We start from the raw sequence: 22290 nt of genomic DNA on the forward strand, positions 1-22290 counted from the left end.
GGGCTGGATCCCATGGGCAAGGTTGGTCTATCATGGGGTCAGTGTACTGGATCTGGCTGTGGCCCAAACCCATGCAATGACCTGACTCTGCATGTTGGATCCAGTCATGGCCCAACCCTATGTGCTCACAACCCATCATCTGCCCCATGGGCCCAGAAATTTGGCAGCGGGGAAGTGGTAACAGCATCAATTGCCACAGATTCCAGAGCCACAGCAATTAATGCTGCCATCGCTCCTCTGCTGCCAAATTTCTGGACCTATGGGGAGCCCTTTGGGCCAGATGATATGGTCCCATAGGCCAAATTCAACTTGCAGGCCAGAGGCTGAGCACTACTAAGTTAAAGAAAAGGAATTTACCTGGTATTCAGTTTAGGCTGTATCATCTATATCATTTGTATCATCAAACTATGAAACTATCTTCTGAGGGAGGGGAAGGGTATTTTGAACCTGAAACTTTGTCTAACCTCTCTCCTACCTAGACAGTTGGTCCAGTAAAATACATTAACCATCCAAGCCTGGCTTCTTTTGGGGAAAATAAATCATAGTAAGATTTTGCTTTATTCTTCTTTCAACTAGCAGCAACAGCTTTCTCCATTCTAGTCAACTTTTGAGATATAGCAGTTCAAAAAAAATAAAAGAGAGGAGACATATGAGACTGAGTAAATTTATTTACTTTTTGTCTATGAACAGTATGACATATAATTATAGACAAGTTTGATACACAGGAAAACCCTTTTGTCAACCATTTTGTTTGCTAAATGAAACAGCACAATAATCTTTACACATTCATAATTTGTTTTTTGTTGTTTTTTTTTCTTTACAATACACAGCTTTCTCGGGTTGAAGCAACTGCAAGAACATATTGAGTACTGGTATATTACAGCTACTTACATCATTTAAGAACAGCAAATGGAGAAAAATAAGTTATTTAAATATTGATTTCATATACAGAAAGTGCAACATTGTTAGTTGTTACAGAACTTGCTTGACAGTTTTGTTTACCCAGAGGATGTCAATTAAGGATAAAAGTATCTTGGACAAAAGTATTATTTATTCTAAAAATAATACAGTACAACTGCACAGCCATGACTTGGTGATTTGACTTCTATTGCTGCTCTTAGGGACGATGACCTGGCTGAATAACATAACACTTAATGCCTCTGATTATATGTCAGTGCTCCCATTTGCACCCAAAACCAGACTCATAAAAGAGCACAGCGTCTGGGACATTTAGAACTTTGTAGCTACTCCGATAGCGATCAAGGCATATTAACAGGAGGTTACAATAGTAATGTTGCTTGTTTATAAATTTGTGCTTGCTGCTTCCTTTACCGAATAGTCTTTCAAGTTAGAATTGTACACAGTGGATACATAACAGTCTTGAACAGAGCAGAGGAAGATTTTTATCAGCAGGCTTCTACTGTGCTTCCCGACAGCCAACAAACTAGCTTGTATTTTGAGTGCTCCACTTCAAGAAGAAATTATAAGGATTAGGTCACTGTTTCACTACACAATCCCTTACCTGTTCATTGAGGTCCCTGAAACCTCAATAGGAGAAGCTCACACTGAGAAATTTAAGGCCTTTATTAGATGAAAGTATATATTAAAATTTCAACTAAACAATGATCAAACAGCACAATCTGAAAACCAGATCAGAAAAGCAATATTAAAAACAACAACAACAAAAATCAAGCTATTCAAAGCCGGCTCAGATGGGTGTGATACAACTTCCCCATGCTATGCAATCATCCAAAAGGCATAGGCATTACAAAGATTATTTGGCACTTGGACAGGTTCAGAGATCTGAACTGTTTCTTTTTCTGTTGTAGCTATCTCCTTCTGATATTAGTCCGGTAACAAAAAGATATTAAAGTTGGGGATTTTTCTGCTGTTACTTTTCTTCCCCATAGTAAGTGGAAGTCTTCTTCCTTCCATATCAGACAACATTTCATATTCAAACTCTGCATTAAGCTGCCCGTTACACCTCACCCCTAACAAGTACACTCCAGTCTAACTTATTAGTGAGCTCTGTGGCATCCCTGGATATCTCAAGTTTCCTTCCAGATACTGCTTTCTATTGGCTTCCTTTCGAGTCTCAGAGAGGGATGACAGAAGAAGTCATCGTTGTAAAAAACTGAGGCCCATGATATTTTCTAAGGCTTCAGCCACCTGTGGAAAACATCCCATTACATCAAACATTGCCTGGTATTGCCACACTAAAGCTGACTTGTCATCCACTCTCTCAGAACAACACACTAACAACATTTTAAACAAAATCCAGAGGAGCTTTGGAGGCAGAACAATTTCAGGTTACTTTAGTAAACCAGTTATCTTGGATACATTGGTATGTTGTTCTGAGGAGAGAATTTAGTACTGAGATCACAGCAAAAATAGTCAGGGCTGGTGACATTGGAAGTTACGTAGGTAAAACTAACACCTAAGCATCACATTCAGAGTAAAAGTATTGACTTAGGTAAAATGCACAGCACCTCTGACTCAAAACAGGGTTGGCAATAATAAAGAATTGTACACTTAATGATCGTTTTCATTCACCTGTCTGAATGCATTTTGTCAAGGAGGGGAAGCTTCACTGGCCCCATTTCATGCGTGGGATAACTGAGGCACAGAGAGATCAAGTGACTGGCCCAAAGTCACATAGTAAGTTGGCAAAAGAGTTGGTAACACAAGCAAGTTCCTATGCCTGTGCTCGCTTCACTATACTAGCTCCCTCACTTCACCTGCCAAAGTAAAGGCTGCTCTATCATGAAGAGCTGGCAATACTGTACGTTAAACGAACAGATGTAGAATATAGACACTAAGAACGATCTAGTTAAATACTATTCACGATGATCTGTATTTGGTATATAAAAATGTGTGTCCACATATAAAAATAAAATCTGTCAGTATCCACATATGGGAATGGAAGAGTTTACACTGTTTTAGGCAGAAAATAGAATCATCCTATTATGGACAAAAATGATTTGTCCAGCATTCCAGAACAATACTTTCTTCCAATTAGAAGAAATTTCAGCACTTAATAATGGGGGACATCAGTTTTTGTAAAACTACAAAGAAATGCATAAAAATATGAGAAGGAGGCTGTCCATGCAGTGAAATTACTTTCTATGGGACACAGCTTGTTTTTTCAGTGCATTTTTATTTCCCACGGGCAAACTTTCATTTAAAGTAAACAATGTTTGGGATTGATATGGTCAGGATACCAAGTCAAAGCTGCAGCGTAATGATTGACAATATAACACAGTACACAAAATATGATTAAAATGAAAAGCAGTTACATATATACAAGGCAAGATATCTTGAACATTTTAGTAACAACAACAAATGTAGACGGCAGCGAAAAAGTAGTTATCCCAACACCGAAAACCCAGCATAATCCTGCACTTGCAAAAGCACCTCTATAAGAAGACAGAAGATGTTACAATGAGACAATTTATGAAAGCAGCTTTAGCTGAAAATCGCCCTAAGTGCTATGTAACAACAGCAGGATGAAGCAAGGTTTGGGAAACATGGACACAGGTAAGTGAGCACAAGGTAACTGCTTGCAAGCTTATTTTAAGGCAAATAAAAAAGCTGATTGCTGGAAAGCAGTTATAAAAATGATCTCCATTCTGTACAAAAAAAAGGAATTTTTTTTTTAGTTTGTCAGGTTAGTTGTGCAGGAGCAACAGAAATAGTCAAAATTTGTAAACTAATTCCAGTCCATTACTTTGGCCTAGCTGAAGGCTCTAAGCCTAGAGGAACCATACCAAGCAACAGAGAGGATGAGAAGGGTATGTATTTAAGCACTTGATTGCTAAAACAAACAAACAAATAAAACCCAACAAGATTTGCAAATCAGCTTCTACTGTGAGTTGCACTTCAACTTGTTCGTAACATTCAGAACTGACTCTAGGTACCTGGAGTCCAGCATTTTAGAAACCCCTCATTCATAGGGACCTCTCCACCGAATCAGGACTTAAAACTGGCACAGCTTCCAATAACTTGGGAAGAACCTGCCAGGGTACCCTTAGGCTTAGAGTTTCCCCCTGAGCCCCCACAGGGCCTGGGGCCAGCCCCCTGCACTTTAAGAACTGACAATATTCTGTTGCTGTGTCTTTTCTTTGGGGAGAGGGAGATATGAAGTACCACACCTCTGTTACCTGGTGCTTGTTTCGTTTCTCCTTTAGTTGCCAAAGGCAGAAATAGGAAAGTCTTAGATCTTCTGAAGAGAATATTTGCCTGTCCCTGGGATCTGTTTGCTTGATCCCTTTTGCTGTGTGGAGAAATTTGGGCAAAACTGGTGCAGTAAGATGCAGCAGGGATCCCGACCAGACAGCACCACCTTCCAGAACATGTTAGATTGCCTCTGGATTGAGAGGTTTCAAGAGTCTTGCTGCTGCCAGGAGCTTGCTTATGTGCCTCTCCTGTGTGATGCCAGCTTCTTGAAGACAAGTTTGTGAGAGAGAAGGCACTTTGCTCAGTGTGTTGAAGCCCGCTTCAGTGAGTGGACTGGAATACATGGGTAGACCAATGGAAACCAGCCATTCAGATATAGAGGTGATATGTCCAGGGGATACAGGTTTTCGGCAGATTTCAGTAAGTCCTCCACTTGGAATCTGGACAAAGACAGAAAGCAACATGTAACCCTTTCTCACTTCCAGTTTGAACTTCCATTCCCCTCAAGCTGCAATACGTTGATAGAACAGGAAGGTTATAAATTGTTCTCCATGTTCACAGGAAATAGGACAAGAAGTAACAGGCTGAAATTATAATGACTGAGATTTAGGCTAGACATGACAAAAAGAACAACTTTCTAACTATAATGAACTAGTGGACTAGATTACCTAGGGAAGTTGTGTCACTAACAGTTTTCAAGAGCAGATTAGACACGTATCTGTCAGGAATGGTTTAGGTATAGCTGATCTTGTCTTGGAACATAACAGTGGGTTGGATGATCTTTTGATGTCCCTTCAAGCCCTATTTTCCGTGAGTCTATGAAAAGGGATATTTTGATAGCTATTTCTTTTGTACTATGTTAACCCAGGTTGGCCCATGAAGAGGCTGGATCCAGCCTGTGGCATCCTAGGAAATCAACAGCCTGGACCAGCTTGAGCAGCAGAGGAAGTATCCCCAGGGTCTTACTGTCTGCCACATTCAGTGTAGTCTTGCTGCCACACCAGAAGCAGCATCTCCAGGGTTCAGTGCCTGCCTTTGTCTATTTGTTCCCAATGTGACATCTGCCAGTTGCCAAGAAGCTGCAGGGGTCTGGTCCATGGTACAGACTGGATAGCAAGCAGTGGCCTGCAGTGGCGAAAGGTTGCTTGTCCGTGTTAACCAGAGAGTAGTCTACCAGTCACCCATTTCCTTCTTTTTAATTAGTTCCCAAGGTACTGTTGTGATCTGCCCATCTGATCATAACTTGTATCCCTATAGTTGAAAGGATACAATTTAAACACTGGCACTGTTAGTAACTGTTGGTCTACACATCACTAAAAGGACTTCCCCAAACATCAGTAGAGGAATGTCACCATTTTAAGAAAATCTGACACTGACCTCAGGCTTTCAGAGTCCTATCCCATCATGCATGAGCACCAGCTTGAAGTCACTGCTAAGCTACAGGAAATCAACGCATACATTCCTTATTATTTCACAATGTCCAAATTTTGAGCAAAATCCAAACACAGCTTCCCTTCTAACTTCAGGTATCTACATGTCTAACATATATCGGGAGATGCACAGACCAGCAAGAGTCCTCCATTTGCCATCAGTGTTTGGAGAACAACAAAATGTAACCAAAGGGACACTAGCTATTGCATGCTGATTCACAGTAATTGTTCTTTTCCACCATTGCCATGTTTGCTGTAATTAACTACACATATGTAGCCCATATGCCAGTTTTCCTTCATCTCAACATCTGCCTTTCAAAGAGGAATTTAACTGTGCTCTTGAGCGTAATTTGTCACTGCACAGAGCACTGGCTTCCCAATATGTTGACTTTTTAGTAGCAACATTTCTAGGCACATTTTTATTGCCACATGCTGTTGTCTTGCAATAGGCATGCTAAATGAAAGACTGTGGCAGGAGAAAAGCAGCTCATAAACTGCTAAACAGGGGGACAAAGAGGCTACAACATATTTTTCATAAGTATTTAAACTAGAAGTATCCTCTTTGTGAGTCTTTCCAGGTTGATGGGTATCTATCTCTAAATCTGCATTCGTCAGGTTCTTATACCAGCACTGTGGTAACAAGAGTATTCATTTTGTTCATTCATTTCTAACTCGGAGTAAATTCTCAAAAACAAAACCACAAAAGGATTTGAAATGGCTTTTTGATAAGCCAAAACACTAGGCATGTAAAGGTAGGGAATAGGGCAGGAAAAGGTGGAGAGTAGGGGAACATCTCAGAAGAGGCAGCAGTGGACACTGAGATGCTTGCTAAAATCTTTCCTTTGCAGTAAAAGCTTACGAGAAATGGCTTTGAACTCACTTTAGTTCTTAGTAGATGGGTGTCTACAAACCAAACAAACACCATCCCATGGGCATCAACTGATAACTGGAGAAAGCACTATTCGTTTATCCTTTTTGTTATTAGTTGATACCAGCATGAGCAGTCTCATTAGCTGTACAAATTGAATAGGCAGAGAAACTCAATTCATCTCAGCCTGAAAATTAGTTCTCCTCCAGCACAATATCAGGGAGGGATGGATTGTATTGCCAGTGCAAATGCTGTGCGCTGTGTAAACACAGAAAGCACTTTAGTATCCAGGGTGACGAATCCATTACCTTTTGCCATCAGTTAGTTCATATTAAATGTGTGCTTATCAGCAACAAGCAGAGACACTCACAGCCATGCGGTGCTGTTTCCTCAGCTGCTTCACTCGGATTTGGTCCATGTTTGCAGCAACATCCTTCTCAGGCTGGTCTAGGTCTTCAGAGTATCTCTGCACCAAAGCTTCAGGGATTCCACAGCGGCCATGCTGGAAATTCCCATGCAGCCATAAAGGAGAATGGAAGATGGAAAGAAAGGCAGATAGAGGTCAAAACACAGAACACGAAAAGGGTTGTGGAGAGCATTAGATTCTCCAGACAAGGTTCTTTGGGTAAATCTGGTATCTTTTATTAGACCAACTACAATTCTCCAGAGATTAAAAAAATGCAGTTTCATTTAGCTTTAGAAAGTTTCTATGCAGGGAGCGGGGAGTTGGGACAATTCTACAAGTAGCCTTCACCATTCAGCATGGTCAGCAAAGCTCCCACTGACTTCAGCAGGAGTTCAGTTAAAGTCTGTATCTGCCATTAATACTTCCAGCAAAATCTGCCTCTGGTCACTTAGGGCACCTATACACATGCAGTGAGGCTGCTCTGATGTGCAGCGCATTGAAGCAAACTCAATTAATAGGGTCTGCTGGAGTGTGGCAATTACCATGGCCCAGCAGACTCCAGTCTAATGTAGAGTGCCTGACATCTAAAAAACTTGAGAACCACTAGACTAACCCTAAAATTATCAAAATATCTAGTCAAATTTAAATGGGAAACTACATGTTTCCCTCTGAGGGTATTTAAAGCTCATTCAACAAGCTTTAGTGAAAGTGCCTCTGCTACCATTTTCCATCATGTCAGATATATGACATGCTCTGGATGCTTTCAGTGAGTGGCGCTCAGAGCATGCACTCCCAGAGCATGTGTGTATAAGTGCCCGCAGAGGGAAGCATGAATTTTCCCATTTAAACTTGACTAGATCTTTTGATCATTTTAGGGTTAGTCTAGCGGTTCTCAACTTTTTTAGACTCCAGGCACCCTGAGTTAGACTCAAGGAACCCCTCGGAAAATGCCAGCTCTTAGTTTTCACTCATTTTGGCTGCCTGAAAACGTTTAAAAAAAACAAAACAAAAAAAATGCCTTACTAGAAGAAGCAGCGTGTTATGTCAACCCAGCTCTGCAGTGTCTGTTTAGATTGGGTGCTTCAGCAGAGCTTTCCGGCTTTTTTATCTAAAGATGACTCAATTAGCTATTACATAAAAGTGCCCAAAAAGCCCCACTAAAGCACTCGATCTAAACAGACATTAGGTGAACTGGGTCCAAATAACATGATGCCTCTTCTGGGCATGTGCTGGGTTCAGTGTGGGAGCACGCAAACTTTGAAGTAAAGCACCATTTTGGGGAATTCTTAAAATGTCTGCAAGCAGCCTTTTTTACTACAGAAAAGTGAAATAGCAATTCTTTGTGTTGCAAAGAGCTCAAAAAGACTGCAACAGGACAAAAGTTTTTGGACATGGTGGATTCCTATTTGAAATCTCTGGGCGCATCCAGACAAGTGCAGACGTTTGGTTCCCTGGGGACAAATAGCAGTGGCACACCTTGCGCCGTAGCTACTTGTCTGTGGAGAACACCTGTGCCACATGTGCTTTGGCGCACAGCAAGTTACCCCTGGGGCAGTAGGGGAGGCCCCAGCAGCCTTACCTCGAGTCTTGGGGGCCTCCCAGGGCTGCAGCCGTGGCAGTCCTGCAGCGCAGAGCCTGACTGGCAGCCACAACATGGCTCTGGGAGGTCCGGGTTCACTTTTCAGCAGTGGGCACTGCCTGAGTGTGCGCTGCTCTGGGGGTTTTTTTGTGTGGGTTTTTCAACTCCTGGATATCTAGGGATAAAAAAAACCACAGAAAAAATACCCGGATATCCAGGGGTCAAAAAAACCCATGGAAACCCCTGGAGCAGCGCACACATGGGCAGTGAGCCCCTGGAGTGCGGAGAACACTGGACTGTGCAGTATGTGGTGCTGCAGACATGTATGCAGTGCCACATGCCACACGGCTGGGCTCGTCTGGATGTGGCTTCTGGGCTGATCTTGTGAACCATGTTTGCACATCACGCAATGCTAACGTTGTGTGGCACCCTGCAGCACCCTTGAAAGGATCTCAGGGTACCTCAGGGTGCTGCAGCACCTCAGTTGGGAAATACTGAACAAGTCGGAAAAGTTTGGGGTTTCCTGGTTCTTTGTGCAATGTGAAAGGAAATCTAGGAATGCCCTGGTGATTGTATTCAAAATTATCAACCTAGCATTTCCTTTTAGTTCAGCTTCCTGCCTCCAACAGCGACCCAAAGAGGCAAAAGCATCCTAAGGATGCTCAGGAAGCCATCTCATCTTAATCTCCATTAACTGAAAGATTGTTTTTTGTTCTGCAGGGATCCCAGGCTCCCCCTACACTGACAGTAGGACACGATTAGGATCTGATCCCAGGCTCCCCCTACACTGACAATAGGGCACGATTGGGATCTGATCCCATAATCACACCTCTTGCCACGTGTGTGGCAGGAGGCACCATTGCTGAGATCACAGATGAGATCTCATTGCACCTGTAACTGAGTGTCTGCCAGCGACGACTCTGTCAGCCCTCTTGTCAAATGCAGATGTGATTCCATTCCCTCTCCCATCCAGTTGCTGGAAAAAGAGACAGGCCTATCCTTGAAACTCCTCAGCTCAAGAAGAATGCAAAATTCAGGAAAAGCGAGGTACTAAATACCTGTTTGTTTTGAAAGGTTTTGCATGAAAGGCCTGATACACAAAGAGCAGACTAGCTGTAGGGTGCCTTTCTTAAAGTTTTATGAATAGAAAAATAGCCCAGTTACTGACAAATAAGGCAATAAGGGCAATAAAGGAAGAGCGAATTGTTGTAAATATCATAGTTAAACTGTTGAAGCAATGACCGCTCCATACCTTGTCTGAATATGGTTCCTCCGTGAGATCAATCTCTTCAGACTGCAACTTGTTGTCTATCAACATTTCCAGATCCATTCCTCTAGTGCAAGAGATTTTCCTTGCTGAAACAGGCCCTAGCTTTACCACATGCTGCTGAACACTAGCAGTCTCTGGAAGCTCAGATAGCCATGGTGGCAGTGGGCTTGGAGGAGTACCAGGGTCTGGCTCAGAAGATGGCCTACTGGCAGGTGCTCCACGACAATCAATGGGGATGGATGGTATGGTCTTTTTTACTGGCAAACTTGGTGCATCTGGACTTAGGGGCACGGAGGAATGATATAATCCATTAGAAAGGCGTTCTCGGCTTTTTTTGGCAGGGACTGGTGGTGGCTGTGAAGGATTTTTTGGCTGCATTCTTGCCTCACTGGAGCCCTTTTGCTCAGCTCCTAGACCTTCCTTAAGAACTGGAGAGTAGTCAGCCCTTTCAAGCTCACGAATACCCTTACTATGAGTTTCCAGAGGTGTCCTTGTTACAGTGTGTGAAACTAAAGTAGGGTGAGCTTCACAGTTTTTAGGCAGGAACTGAGCAGTCTCTGTTACTGAGCAGACCAGTTCCTTAGCTTTACCCTTCTGAAAATCAGCAGCTCCTTTACTCTGCTTAGGTAGTAAGTTGCCTGCTATACTACAGCTCATGGGGGCCCGGGGTGGCAGGACAGAATCAGTTGTCTTTTTGGATGCATCTAGTGAATCCTGAGGAAAAGAGTTTACTTTCTTGCTAATGTCCTTAAGGTCAGTGCTGGATTCTCCTTGGAGGTCATCCAGGGAATGAGATCTTGGCCACATTTCAATATTTTGGGTGCCATCCAGAGTCTCACAGCTCCGGCAGACAGCAACTGGTAAACTTCTGCGATTCTTCTTCAGACCTGTAATACTTGAAGGTTTGACACTGCTCTTCAGAGCATGATGCATGCAGCTCAGTCGGGTTTCTTTCTCTCCTTGCTGAAGAGCTTCTACTGATTTAGTCAAAGGGAGTGTTGGATAATTTGCCAGTTGGTTTCTGTTGAAGCCCTTAAAGCTGTGCTCACTTGCTGATTGTGTGGGGAGAAGACAGGTCCTCCGAGTCTTGCCTAAACACAAATAAATTGCAATCCATTATTTTTTGTTGAAGAAATGTACAACAGAAGTACCTGTGGTTATCTACATCATGCTGAATGCCTCCAGAACACAAGGGTCCAGATACTCTCTGCTTTGCAACTTCATTACTGTTCCAAGGAGACTCAAATCTATTGGAAGGGTTTTGTTGTACTGAAATGGTTTAAACACAGGGATGATCTTGCCTGGAGCTGTAGACTAGACTAGATGACCTCTTTAGATCCATCCTAAACCTATTTTTGTAGGATTCTTTAAGATCTTCCAGCTTAATTAACAAAAATCACTTCACATTAATAAGCAGGGAGAGATATTGGAGAGAAATACTATTCTTTCATTGTATCTGAAAAGTCCAGCTGGCCATCTGTTAAATTTTGCTAACAGATTTGTCTCCCGTAGAGAAATAATTCATAGGAACAGGCAATTTTTGGCACTTTTATGGATCCTTTAGGACATAAGCAATCACATTTGTTTTCTTATGATGCTTAAATATTCACTCTTAGGGAAAAGGTGTTTATCCCTTAATATTGCATTTGAAAAATATACTAACATTGTAAAGCAAAATTATAACAAAACCTGCTACCAAGTTACTTTTTTTTAAATGAGGAATGCACTACTTGAAAATGAAAACTGTGAAACACTTTGAATGGTTTTGGAAAGACTGCATAATCCCTCTTCTTGAGTTACTTGTAAGAGCAGAAGAATTTTATCATAAAGGTATACAAATGTATACATCCAGATGTATTGTAGTTTACAAAAAGAAGAGGTGCTCCAAGTGGAACTTCAGGGCACAGCTAATCCTGGTGTGGCAGGGCACTAGGTGTGCTTTCCACTTTAAGGCCCTGGAGCTGGCAGCCTCCAGGTGCCTAATGAGGGCAGCTATTTTAGGCTCGGGGCTGCCTATATAAATGAGGCAGTTTGGCTGCTGGAGGAAAGCAACAATATTGCCTGGCCTGAAGGCTGCTGCGTTTCATCCGGAGGTAAGGGAAGAACTGTAGGGGATGGTAAGGAGGCTACTGGTCCTGGGTATGACCGGAAACTACACCTGCCGGGAGTGGGTGGCCTGGTGGGGCTCCCAGTGGTGCGGAAGCCCCCAGGAAATGCCAGGCCAGTGATCAGCCCAGTGAAAGGTGGGTACCTTTCACTGGGCTGATCACTGGCCTGGCATTTCCTGGGGGCTTCCGCACCACTGCGGGGTGCCTTAACCCCTAGCCCTCACCTTAGGGTGAGTTGCGGTACACCGGAGGTAGCTGTGGGGGTTTGAGACCCCGAGGAGGGGAGTTGGGGCCAGGCACGGCTACGGCCACCTGAGCCCACCTGTGGAGGGAAGCCCAGAAACCCCGAGTTGAGAGAGGGGCAGCATGTGGAGGCAGAGTTTGGGTCAAATATAACATCTGAACCCCAGTTGAGAGGGGGCCAGTGCTGTGAAACCACAGCGAGAGGAGGCAGTGATCAGAAGCCCCAGAGAGAGGGTGATGTGGAGCCCTGTGAAGGGAGAGGGGGCTCAGCCAGAGAGCTGAGTCCTGACCCCAGTAAGTCCTCCAAGGTGGGGAGGCAGAGATTGGGTCGAATGTAACACCAGCAGTAGCACCACAACTGCTCCCCGGGGGGGGGGACAGGGGGGAATGAGAGTCCCCTGTGAGACCCTGAGGCACTAGTCATGGTGTGAGGTACCCCAGCTCCCCATGTCCATAAAGGAGGACTCAGAGAGGGGGACCCTGGGAAAAGAGTATGGGTCATACAGCAAGGCCTGCCAGGCAGGGGCCAGGACCAGAAGGGTCAGAAGGGCAAGGAGGCCCACTGAGAGGGATGCCCAAGAGCCAGGGGCCTAGGGTCCCAACTGGCCTGGAGGTGGCCAGGGGCTAGTGTGAGCAGAAGGTCCTAGTGAGGAGACCACACCTGAAGGGGAACTGGTGGCGGGGAGATATGTGGCCCAGTATGATGGTGGCAGTGTCCACCTGAAGGGAGGAACTCAGGTGGGGGTCCTACAGCAGGATTCTGGGCCCCAATGTGGGGGACTGGCACATTTGAAAACATCATGATGTCATCAGTGAGGTTTGGGCTGCAGTGTGGGGGAGGAATGGAGCCACAGATAGCGCTCCCTAGCAGCAGGGCAGTAAATGGGCAGCTGCCTGCCTAATTACATCTATTAATTAATTAAGACCAAGGCATGGCAGGCGAGGAGGCAGGTGGTTTGCCCAAGAACAGGTGGGTGGGCCACGCAGAGATCAGCCCCAGTAGGCCCCCTCTTACAACTAGCATTAGTCTCAAGGCAGTTTGTTATATAGTAATGGCAGGCCTCGGTAATATTATGTTATAACAACCATTCAAAACAAGATCGCATGGACCCAGCTGAACCAGAGGCTTTACACATCTTTTCATATTTTTATCAGCTCTACATTATTTTCAATATGGGTAAAGCCAATAAAATCTGCTTGATACAGAAGTTGTATAAAATGAACTGATCTTGATGTAGTATTCAGGGATGTGAAATACAAGGTCACATTCAAATACACTTAGGTTTTTTATTCATATGGTGAACTACCCTCAAAGCAAGAAATACCTCAGAGTGGTAGCACATACCATTTATTTCATTTTTTATGACAAGGACACATTTTCTTTCAAGCTTAAACTGGATTTTCTAAGGTTAGAGTAGGTAGAAAAAGCAAGGTCTAGAAGTATTTTTAATGCAAAAAACTCAAGAAACAAAAATTATTTCAGCTAAATGGTAGCTAAAGTCAGTGGTATTAGCCAACTAATCACTGCCAAAAGGCCTGTAGCAGTCAGAGATCTGAGAATGTAGTTTCATTCAGATTTAAAGCAGAGTGTTTTGAAGTGATGGATGCTTCTTTTCAAAACAACTTGCCTTCTGAAGTTTATCTGGAAGACGCTAAGACTTGGCTTTTGAATAATGCACAGTGCTTGCTTTGGATTTGAATGTGAAAACACATCATGTGCCTGCTTCACTACAGGCCATAATGTCTCAAAACTCTAGATGTATAAAGAAAAAATTTGTTTCATCTAAAAGGGAGAACTATTTGTTTTATTTTTTTCTTGCCTGCAACTATCTCAAGCATCTTAAAAGTCATGGCATCAGAAAAGCCAGTAGAAAAGTGGAAACGGCTACATTTAAAGAGAAATGCAGGAAACATTACCCCAAGGTTGTATTAATGTAACTTCACCTCATGCTAATACATGAGGGTGTCTTTTAGAAAATACACTAATTTCTTGGTGCCCTTACCTCCTCTGTAGCATGTTCTAGTTCCATTTGTAAGCTAGGAATGGAGAAATGAATGCATTTTCTGTTTATATATTTGTTTGTTTGTATATTTACAGCTCCTATTGTAATGGATGTTACCATTTAAGGCTTGATATGAAGTTTACACACCTAAAAACTTAAAATTCCTTTTAAGCCAGAGGTACTGTCTACTCTCTAAACTTTTTTAGAAGACCACACTGGTCCAAACACCTACATTCTGTCCTTCAAAGTAAAATGTGATGTGTTCAGAGCTATTGAACAATTTTAGCCATGAGGATGACACAAGGGCTATTTATTACTTTTGGCGCATGAGCAATTGGGAAGCATATACTTGGTGATCTAATGTACAAAAATGAGTTTGAGAATAGGGGAGGGGAAAGAAGAACAGGAGACAGAGAACATAAGCTTCAAGGATGTAACAGTACATCTTTAGTCAACTATGGCTATGATGCCATTGACAGTGCAGTGAGGCAGCCATGGGCAGCTATGCAGAATAACTTGCAGAAATTGGACTCAATGACTAGTGATAACTCCATCTGGAGAGAGAATTTAGTCCATGACAGGGGAAACCCAAACCTATTAATTAATAAGATATCAATCCATTTTGAAAGGTTCTAAAAGCTCGTGAGAATAGTCTACTTCTCAAAGAAGTCAGGCTCAGAGCCAGTGCTACAGTCTTGAACAGAAGGCAATGAGCCAGATCGTGGTCTCCATTACAATGATCCAAGACTGGAGTGACTTAAATGGAGCCATTACAGTCCTGCCTAATGTAACCAGTGTAAATCTAGCTTAATCATCTACAAATGAATTTTTTTAAGAATTCAAACTACGTGGGGTAGACAATGGCTTTAAAATGCAATGTATTAACATATAAAAATGTATGCATATATTAAACATTAACAGGTAGCAGGAGGCTTGGTGCTCCTGCTGTTTTAAGAGAAGACAGACTGCAGATGGAGCAGTCAGCTGGTGCTTAAGATGGCAATCAGGAGCCATATGACCCAAAAGGGGCTGGCCTAACAGGATATAAGCCCAGAGCCTGAGCTGAGGTGATAATCTGATCCTGGCAGCTGAGATGTGAAAAACACCTGAACAGCAGGGTGGCAGCTAGGCTCCTGACAAACATCTAAGCTGGGGTAAGTAAACCAGTGGTTTGGGGAGTAAGACAAAGGGAGGAAAGGTGGTCTCGGCTGGCCTGGGAGTGGAGCCAGGGCTCAGAAGATAGGGGCCAAAACCAAAGAGCAGGACCTCAGCCAAATGGTGATGAGAACAAGGAGAGTCTGGGACTGCAAAGGGTGAGAGGCAGAGCCAAAAACTAGTAGCCCAGGAGGGCAAGCAGGGCCAGGGAGCCAGAAGGTCAAGGAGGGCCAAAAGCTGGGAAACTGCTGGGGCCAGGGAGGCCAGAGATCTCAGCTGGCCTAGGAGTGGGGTCAGGGTGTAGAAAGGAGGACTGAAGGCTGGGAGGACCGCCAGTGGAGACCAACAGGATTAGGGACCCACATACCAGAGAAGGGGAGAGCCAGAGGCACAATGCCTCAGGAAGGATGGGATTAGGGTGAGGGACCCAGGGCTTTATCCAGGAGTAGCTATGATGGGCAAAGTGCCCAAGTATAGGCAGAGAGAGACAGCTAGACATGCAAGGCATGGGCATGGTGTAAGGGGCAGCTGAAGCCATGTACTAAGCCCTCAGGGCTCAGAAGATGGGGGCCAAGGTGCTGAGTAATGACACCTAACCACAAGAGTGGATGAGATCTTGCTCAAGGATCCCAAAGGCAGCCTCCCTTTTCTAAGTATTTATTTCCATCATGGCATGACAGGCAAGCAGAAAGGGGAGAATACTAAAGGGACTAAGGATATAATAGGAGCAGGGTGACTACCAGGGGGCATCAGGAGCCACCCTTGGGATCCTAGCCTGTTACATATTTTTTTTTAACTTATTTTTGGTATTAATTCATTCTTATGAATCCTGCATGTCATTAAACAGGCTGATGCTTTTCATAAATCTATCCACTGCAGTAACAGCTCTAAAAATATATTGTGCCTCTCTGAAAATTGAAGGAAAACAGGCAGTTCCTTTCTCCTACTATAAAGTCTGGAAACTTTATGTTTATTTTCATGTTAGGAGGCTAATCACTATTTCAAGTCCAGCTAAATGCTTATGTCATGTAAGCCAGTTTTCCCTTCTAGTATTGCCTTACTTCCTGTTTGGGACAGCAACATTCCATTTTTCTGTGTTATTTCTAGGAATTCAAATATAAAGAATGAATCTTATGACCCTGTATTGTCATCCCTCTCAGAATACAAAAATAGTCAGAAACTCATGTTTCTGAAGAACTTCATGGGACAACGTTTTTTTTTGGCTATAGCAGCAGATTTTTATCCACTCTAATCTTTATACTGTGAAGAAATCAGCCATACAGGGACACAAGAGAGTGAATTCAGGATGGCATGTCTGTTCTAACTCCAGATTTCCTTAACTTCATTTTGGCATTGTTTTCTGTGTTACAATTCCTACTTTTTTACAGTGACAATGAAATAACAAAGACATGACTATAGGCATGATAGGGAGTCATGGTTTCAATTTCTTTCATGAATGAAAATTTAAACTGGTATAAATAGAGAATATAAGGTGGGACAGCTGTATGCCTTGTGGTTTCTCCTTTTTTTTAGTTAGCATGAATGGTCTCTAGTGGTTAGAGTGCTATTCGGATACTTTGAGAGAGACATAAACCCACATATCCCATATCTCACATTTTTTTCCTGTGCAACCACCGGTAAGTCACTTAAACTGCTCATGCCAGAGTATCCCATTGGCAAAATGGAGTTCAACTTTTCTATTTCACAATGATGCTGAAATACATTATATGTAGTCCTATTAGGTATCTCTGTATTTTTGTAATGAGGACCATATAAGTACCTAAGATAGGCAACTAATTCTATACCTGATAAAGGAGGTAGCAAACAGGATTTTGTACTCAAGTTGTAATAAGTTCTCTGAAAACTTGAAACTGATGTCAAATGAGTGATCTCATCCCACAAAAGTACATTGTTGTACTTGTCATTTAAAAAATGTTTAAACTAGCTCCCAGGAAGCCTGCTTCCAGAATTTGGTCCCTTTTTTGTGATCAGCCATTTGTTATTGTAGGGTTGTTTGAAATGTGTTTGTATAAACCCGCTGGTTATCCTTATTTTAAGGGAACAGAGCAAACAGACTGTATCTTGGAAACAAGACAGATACAAACAGTTATGGTCCATGGACTTTGCAAAGAAGGTGGGACTCATTTCAGACCGACCAACCTTGACATAATTCCTTTACAAACTGAATGAGTCCAACAACAAACAAATATTCTTCCCATAATGGTTTTCAAAGGAAGTCTTCAATGCATTAGCATATAGAAATGGTGTGCAAACACAGCAAGCCAAAGCTGAACAGCAATATAAAGAATTAGTGAAAACCTGAATGGAAATATTAGTTTAAACATAAAAGTAAGCATTCCAAAAGCAGTCAGGCAGTGACAATTGCTTTACAAAAATTTTATTATACTGTTAAAAAAACCTACAAAACCCTATACAAGCAGCAATTTAACTCTAATTGAAGATAAAAGGGAAAGAAGATTATCACCTGTGCTGTGTATCTAACTTTCATTATGCTCCTTAGCTAGAAACATATATAGAACAACATTAACTTGTCTCTTTCTTCAGCACAATATGCAGATCTCTGGAACAGTTGGAGCACAGTCATTAAATACTCCCTGTAAATTAACTAACTCAAAACATCAGACTGGTTTGTTCATGCAATAACAAACATGTACTGAAAGGGGCTACAGTTCAGGAGACCATTTTGATCCCTTTGTCTCCAAGGACTATGGAGGAGAGTGCACCATGAACTTAATGCACTTAGTTCAGAACAAATAGCTCCCTACAGGTATATCTTCAAGTAGTAGATTCACAATGAATGCACAGACTCTGGGGAAGGTGTTTTATCTTTACCCCTGGCTGGAAGAAAATTCAGTTGCCCACAGCTACCTCGAAGAGGGAACACTACTTTTGGTTTTTCATCCACATTGGCTATGGGGGTTGAAGCCTCACAGAGGGCCACAGAACAAAAACTCAAATGATGCCACCAAAATAATGTGGCACCAAAATAATGAAAACAAAAGCCATTTTAAATTTTACAATATTACAACTCTGCTGGCAACTTTACACCTTTACTGAAATAAGCAATCCTCATTATACAATAATGTGACTCCTTCAAAACACAGAAAAGGAGCCATTACTACCTCCTGCCTTTCCAATCATACAATGTCTCTCACTTATCCAAGCCAACACACATATAGTAGGTAGTTTTGGCTTTCTGCTTTCGCTTGCTGGAGTTCATGCTAATGCTCAAACGTTGTGATAACAGGCTTCTTTGATAGCAAGAGGACGCAAAATGCATCTTAAGCAAACACACAAAACCACTGCTCAAAATGGAGAACAAGATTTTTTTGTTAAGGCTTAGTGAGAAGCCTTAATGAGAAGCACAGGGAACTTCCCACTGCCAACACTTCCCTTTCAATAGCTGTGTCTCAGTATGCCTGGTACCAGCCTGAGGAGGCAGTGGCTGCGCAAGACTACAGTGGGATAGGGAGCCTGAGGAAGATGGGGTCGAAAGGGCCTGCGGTCTTAAGATTCCAGTAGAAAGAAAATGATCTGGAGATTGCTGCTTTTATGAACTGGTAGATGATATTGAATACAATCTACCAATCATAACAAGAAGCAATGGGTCTGCTAAACTGGGTGAGGTGAAAGAGGGGAGATGGAAGCAGAGTGACCATGCAAAGCAGGAGTGAGAAAGACAAGCATGAAGTGGGTCCATCTTTTGACAAGGCACAGAGGCAAAAAAGGGTGCAGGATTGTGTGCACAAGGCAGCTGCGAGTGTCAGTGGCTGTCTTTGTTGTCATTACCGTTCTCAAGGTTCTCACTGCTTTCGTAGCAACCCGAATCCCGGGGGGAGCATCCACTTAGGCCCTGGCCTTCTATGAGAAGTTTTTCCTGAGATCCTGATTGGTCGCTGTTACCTGGAGGAGGTGAGAAAATAAAATGAAAGTGCCATTAAACAGGGCATATGGGGCAGTTCTTTGATGTTAATCTCCTGCTCCCAAAACAGCTATCCTTACACTGCTGCACTTACTACATCATGCTAGGCTTGCCAGGAGATAAAGTTATATGGAATATGGTCACAGTGGGAACAAGATACTATACAACAGCTTCATCTTAGTGCATGCAAACAGTAACCTGAATAGTGAAAGTGCAATAGAGACTTCTTAAGAGTAGAGTGACAAAGGCTTGAGAGGGGAGCTACAGCAAGAGTGGATCCAGCCAAAATACTAGTTATTTTCCCCAATGGCAGGGGAGAGCACTGGGATATTGGTAGTAAAAAATCCCCAGTGCGCAAAATATACTGAATCAGGCTTTGCTGTATTTAGTGCTTAGGGCTGGGTCAAATGTAGTGTTCTGTAGAGGAACTAAATTCAGGACTGTAAAAAATAGAACACCTGACTGCATGGGGCAGGGTTTTAGTTTACGTTGCAATGACTTTCCTTCAACAAAGGCTAGAAATTGCTACTTTAATGCCTATTCTTAGAGCATGAAAAAGTAATTATGGAACAGAGTGTAGACCAGCTTCCCAGCTCCAGCTCTAGTTGTGTTCTCCCCACTGCTATCACCCTTTCACAGCAATGGATGCTATTCTCTGCAATCCCATTTCCAAATTCAAACTATAATTGAAGGTCACTAGAAAAATGACTACTGCTCAAAGCAAGTATCATGAATCTTGCAAACAATGAAGGAAAAGAGCACATTTGGCTTGCTCATTAGGTAACAAAAAGTATTCCAAAACAGAGGAAAAACTGAAAGATTCTCCTTTATTTTTCCTGGCAAAAGATATGGCTCCCCAGAAAATGTACATGTAAGGGAAAAGAGGTCAAAGGAAGATGAAGAAATATTTTTCTGTTTGTGAAAATACAGACCGTACAGCAAACGTAATTAGACCCACTCTCTGGGTTAGCAACACTTGTTTTCAGGATAAATTAATCCAAGTTATTTTTATGACTATAAATCTTGCTGCTCTGGTAACCCCTTAATAGCAGTGCTCAAGCTATCTTGCCCCATGGACTGGATCCCATGTGCAGGGCTGGTATGTGGGATAGCTTCATGGGTACAATCTGACTCTGCATGCTTCGATCTGGCTGTGTACCAGCACAATCTAGTTCACAGGGCAAGTCATCTGGCTTGTGAGGCTTCCCATGGGGCTGGAAATTGGGCATCAGGGGAGAAGCAGTTAATTCTGCCACTGCTCCCACAGTGCCAGATTTCCAGACCCATGGGGAGACAGGAAATCTTTAATAACTTGAAGTTTGCAGTCTGGTAGCTTGATTCATTGAAACAAAGTGGTTGCAGGTGCCTTGAAACACATGGACATATGGACTTTTGTGCTGCTTCAAACTGAGACTTTTAAAAGAATGGAAGACAGGGCAGAGATGTCACTAATAGACTAACTGAATCAGAGATGCATAAGCTTTCGTGAGCAAAAGCAATTCCTCAGATGCTTATAGGTTCACAGATGTTAGGGGCTGGAAGGGACCTTACAAGATCATCGGGTCCAGCCCCTCTGCACTTGGGTAGGAAAGACTGCTGGAGTCAGATGACCAAGCTGACAAGGGTGTCAAACTCATCTGGCTCGTGGTGAGTTTGCACCTGGAGGGTATATAAGTGGTGCAGCGGTGGTCTTAGGGCTGGCCTGAACCCACAGACTCCCTCCTTCACCTGCCCTCCCCTTACATACCAGATCTAGCTCCCGTTCCAGCTGGTCTGGAACCCTTGCTGTATGTGGTGCAGATCCCAGAATGGGTGCTGCGCCATGTGTGGTGCAGTCTGAAGGGGGTGTGTGCATGTAGCTCTGATCCCAGACAGGCTGAAGGAAGCACCACACTACACAAGATGCCTGCTCCAGCCAGACTGCACCACATGTGGTATCTGCTTCTGCTTTTCCAAGACCTGCACTGTATGAGGCACTTGTAGTGCAGCTCGTATCCTGGCCTCTACCCATAAAGCTGGTCTGGCCTGAACTGTGCCCCATGTAGGTCTGCTCAGACCCAGAAGCAGCACCAGGGGCTGGATGGCTGGGTTCCATGGGCCAGATCTGGTGTACAGGCCACGTGCTTGATGCTTCTGGTCTATAAAGTGCAATTCTAACCTGCCTTCTTCTTGCCTTCAGACCAACAAAGCTAACTACCTCTCTCTTCTTTTAAAAGAATGAAAATGTCATGTCACTCATGGGCTGATGAGTGTCCTTGAATGTTATATATACAGTTCACAAGACAGCAGAGCATGTGTGAAAAGTCTGATACAATAAAAGACAAATGTTAATCTGTTAATCCAAACTTTAATCCAAATGTTAACTCCCTGAAAGCCTAGTTCTAGAATACCACAGAAATGCCTGGAAAAGATGGCTGCAGCTGAGTTTCTACACTAGATTTCTCTCCCAGAAGCAGTCTGGCCAGCAGAGAACTGGCAAAACCCCCAAATCTTACTGTCATATTCCTGTAAGAGTTCCACGGCTGTGAGGAGGACGGCTCTATGTTCAGGGTCTCGGATATTGAGCTCATCCAAGTCTTCCTCCTCTAGCAGCTTGAAGGTGTCCAGGTCTTCATAACCATTGAACAGAAAAGTAGGCATGTGCTCCTGTGGGAGGGAAACAGATGAGCTGCAGGGCAAGGCAAAAGCTCCACCAAAAGAGGAAAAAATAAAGTTCAGCCAATCCATGCTTCTCTAGGCAGTTTCTTCTTTAGTACTGCCTTCTAGGGGGGTTTTGTTTCCTACTAGGATTCTTATTTTGCTATTCTTGAAACTCCTGTTGCTGCTTTTGTTTTAACAGATTCCAGCCTCTTTTGGGTTTTACTAACAAAAGATAGAAAACAAGGGTATCAACAGGTTACTGATAAGCAAAATTTAGTTGTGATTTAGTTGGAAGTAGTATAATCCATATAGTCCATATATAGAGGAAGGAGAAGTCCAGATTAAACTTTTATTAAAGCACACCGTCTACATGAACAACATGTTTATTCTCTTGAAACTTTAAATTTTGAGAGCCCACATTTTCATATCTGACTTAAACTTACTGAGTTAAGAGAAAATTCAAACATAC

General features: G+C 43.0%; 1 protein-coding gene across 7 annotated transcripts in view; it reads right to left on the reverse strand.

The window, feature by feature from the left end:
- Positions 1-648: 648 nt before the first annotated feature.
- SASH1 (SAM and SH3 domain containing 1) overlaps positions 649-22290 on the reverse strand; it is an 825655-nt gene continuing 804013 nt past the window's right edge. For all 7 annotated transcript variants that reach the window (XM_019550105.1, XM_019550104.1, XM_019550107.1 and 4 more), the window contains 5 exons: positions 21677-21827; positions 19049-19162; positions 9712-10820; positions 6845-6976; positions 649-4616 (listed from right to left, as the gene is read on the reverse strand). In XM_019550105.1, coding sequence (XP_019405650.1) covers positions 4356-4616; positions 6845-6976; positions 9712-10820; positions 19049-19162; positions 21677-21827 — 1767 coding nt within the window. In that variant the 3' untranslated portion in view covers positions 649-4355. The remainder of the gene's footprint in view (positions 4617-6844; positions 6977-9711; positions 10821-19048; positions 19163-21676; positions 21828-22290) is intronic.

Source organism: Crocodylus porosus, unplaced genomic scaffold (assembly GCF_001723895.1).
Source record: "Crocodylus porosus isolate Cpor-Errol unplaced genomic scaffold, CroPor_comp1, whole genome shotgun sequence".
Taxonomy (NCBI): domain Eukaryota; kingdom Metazoa; phylum Chordata; order Crocodylia; family Crocodylidae; genus Crocodylus; species Crocodylus porosus.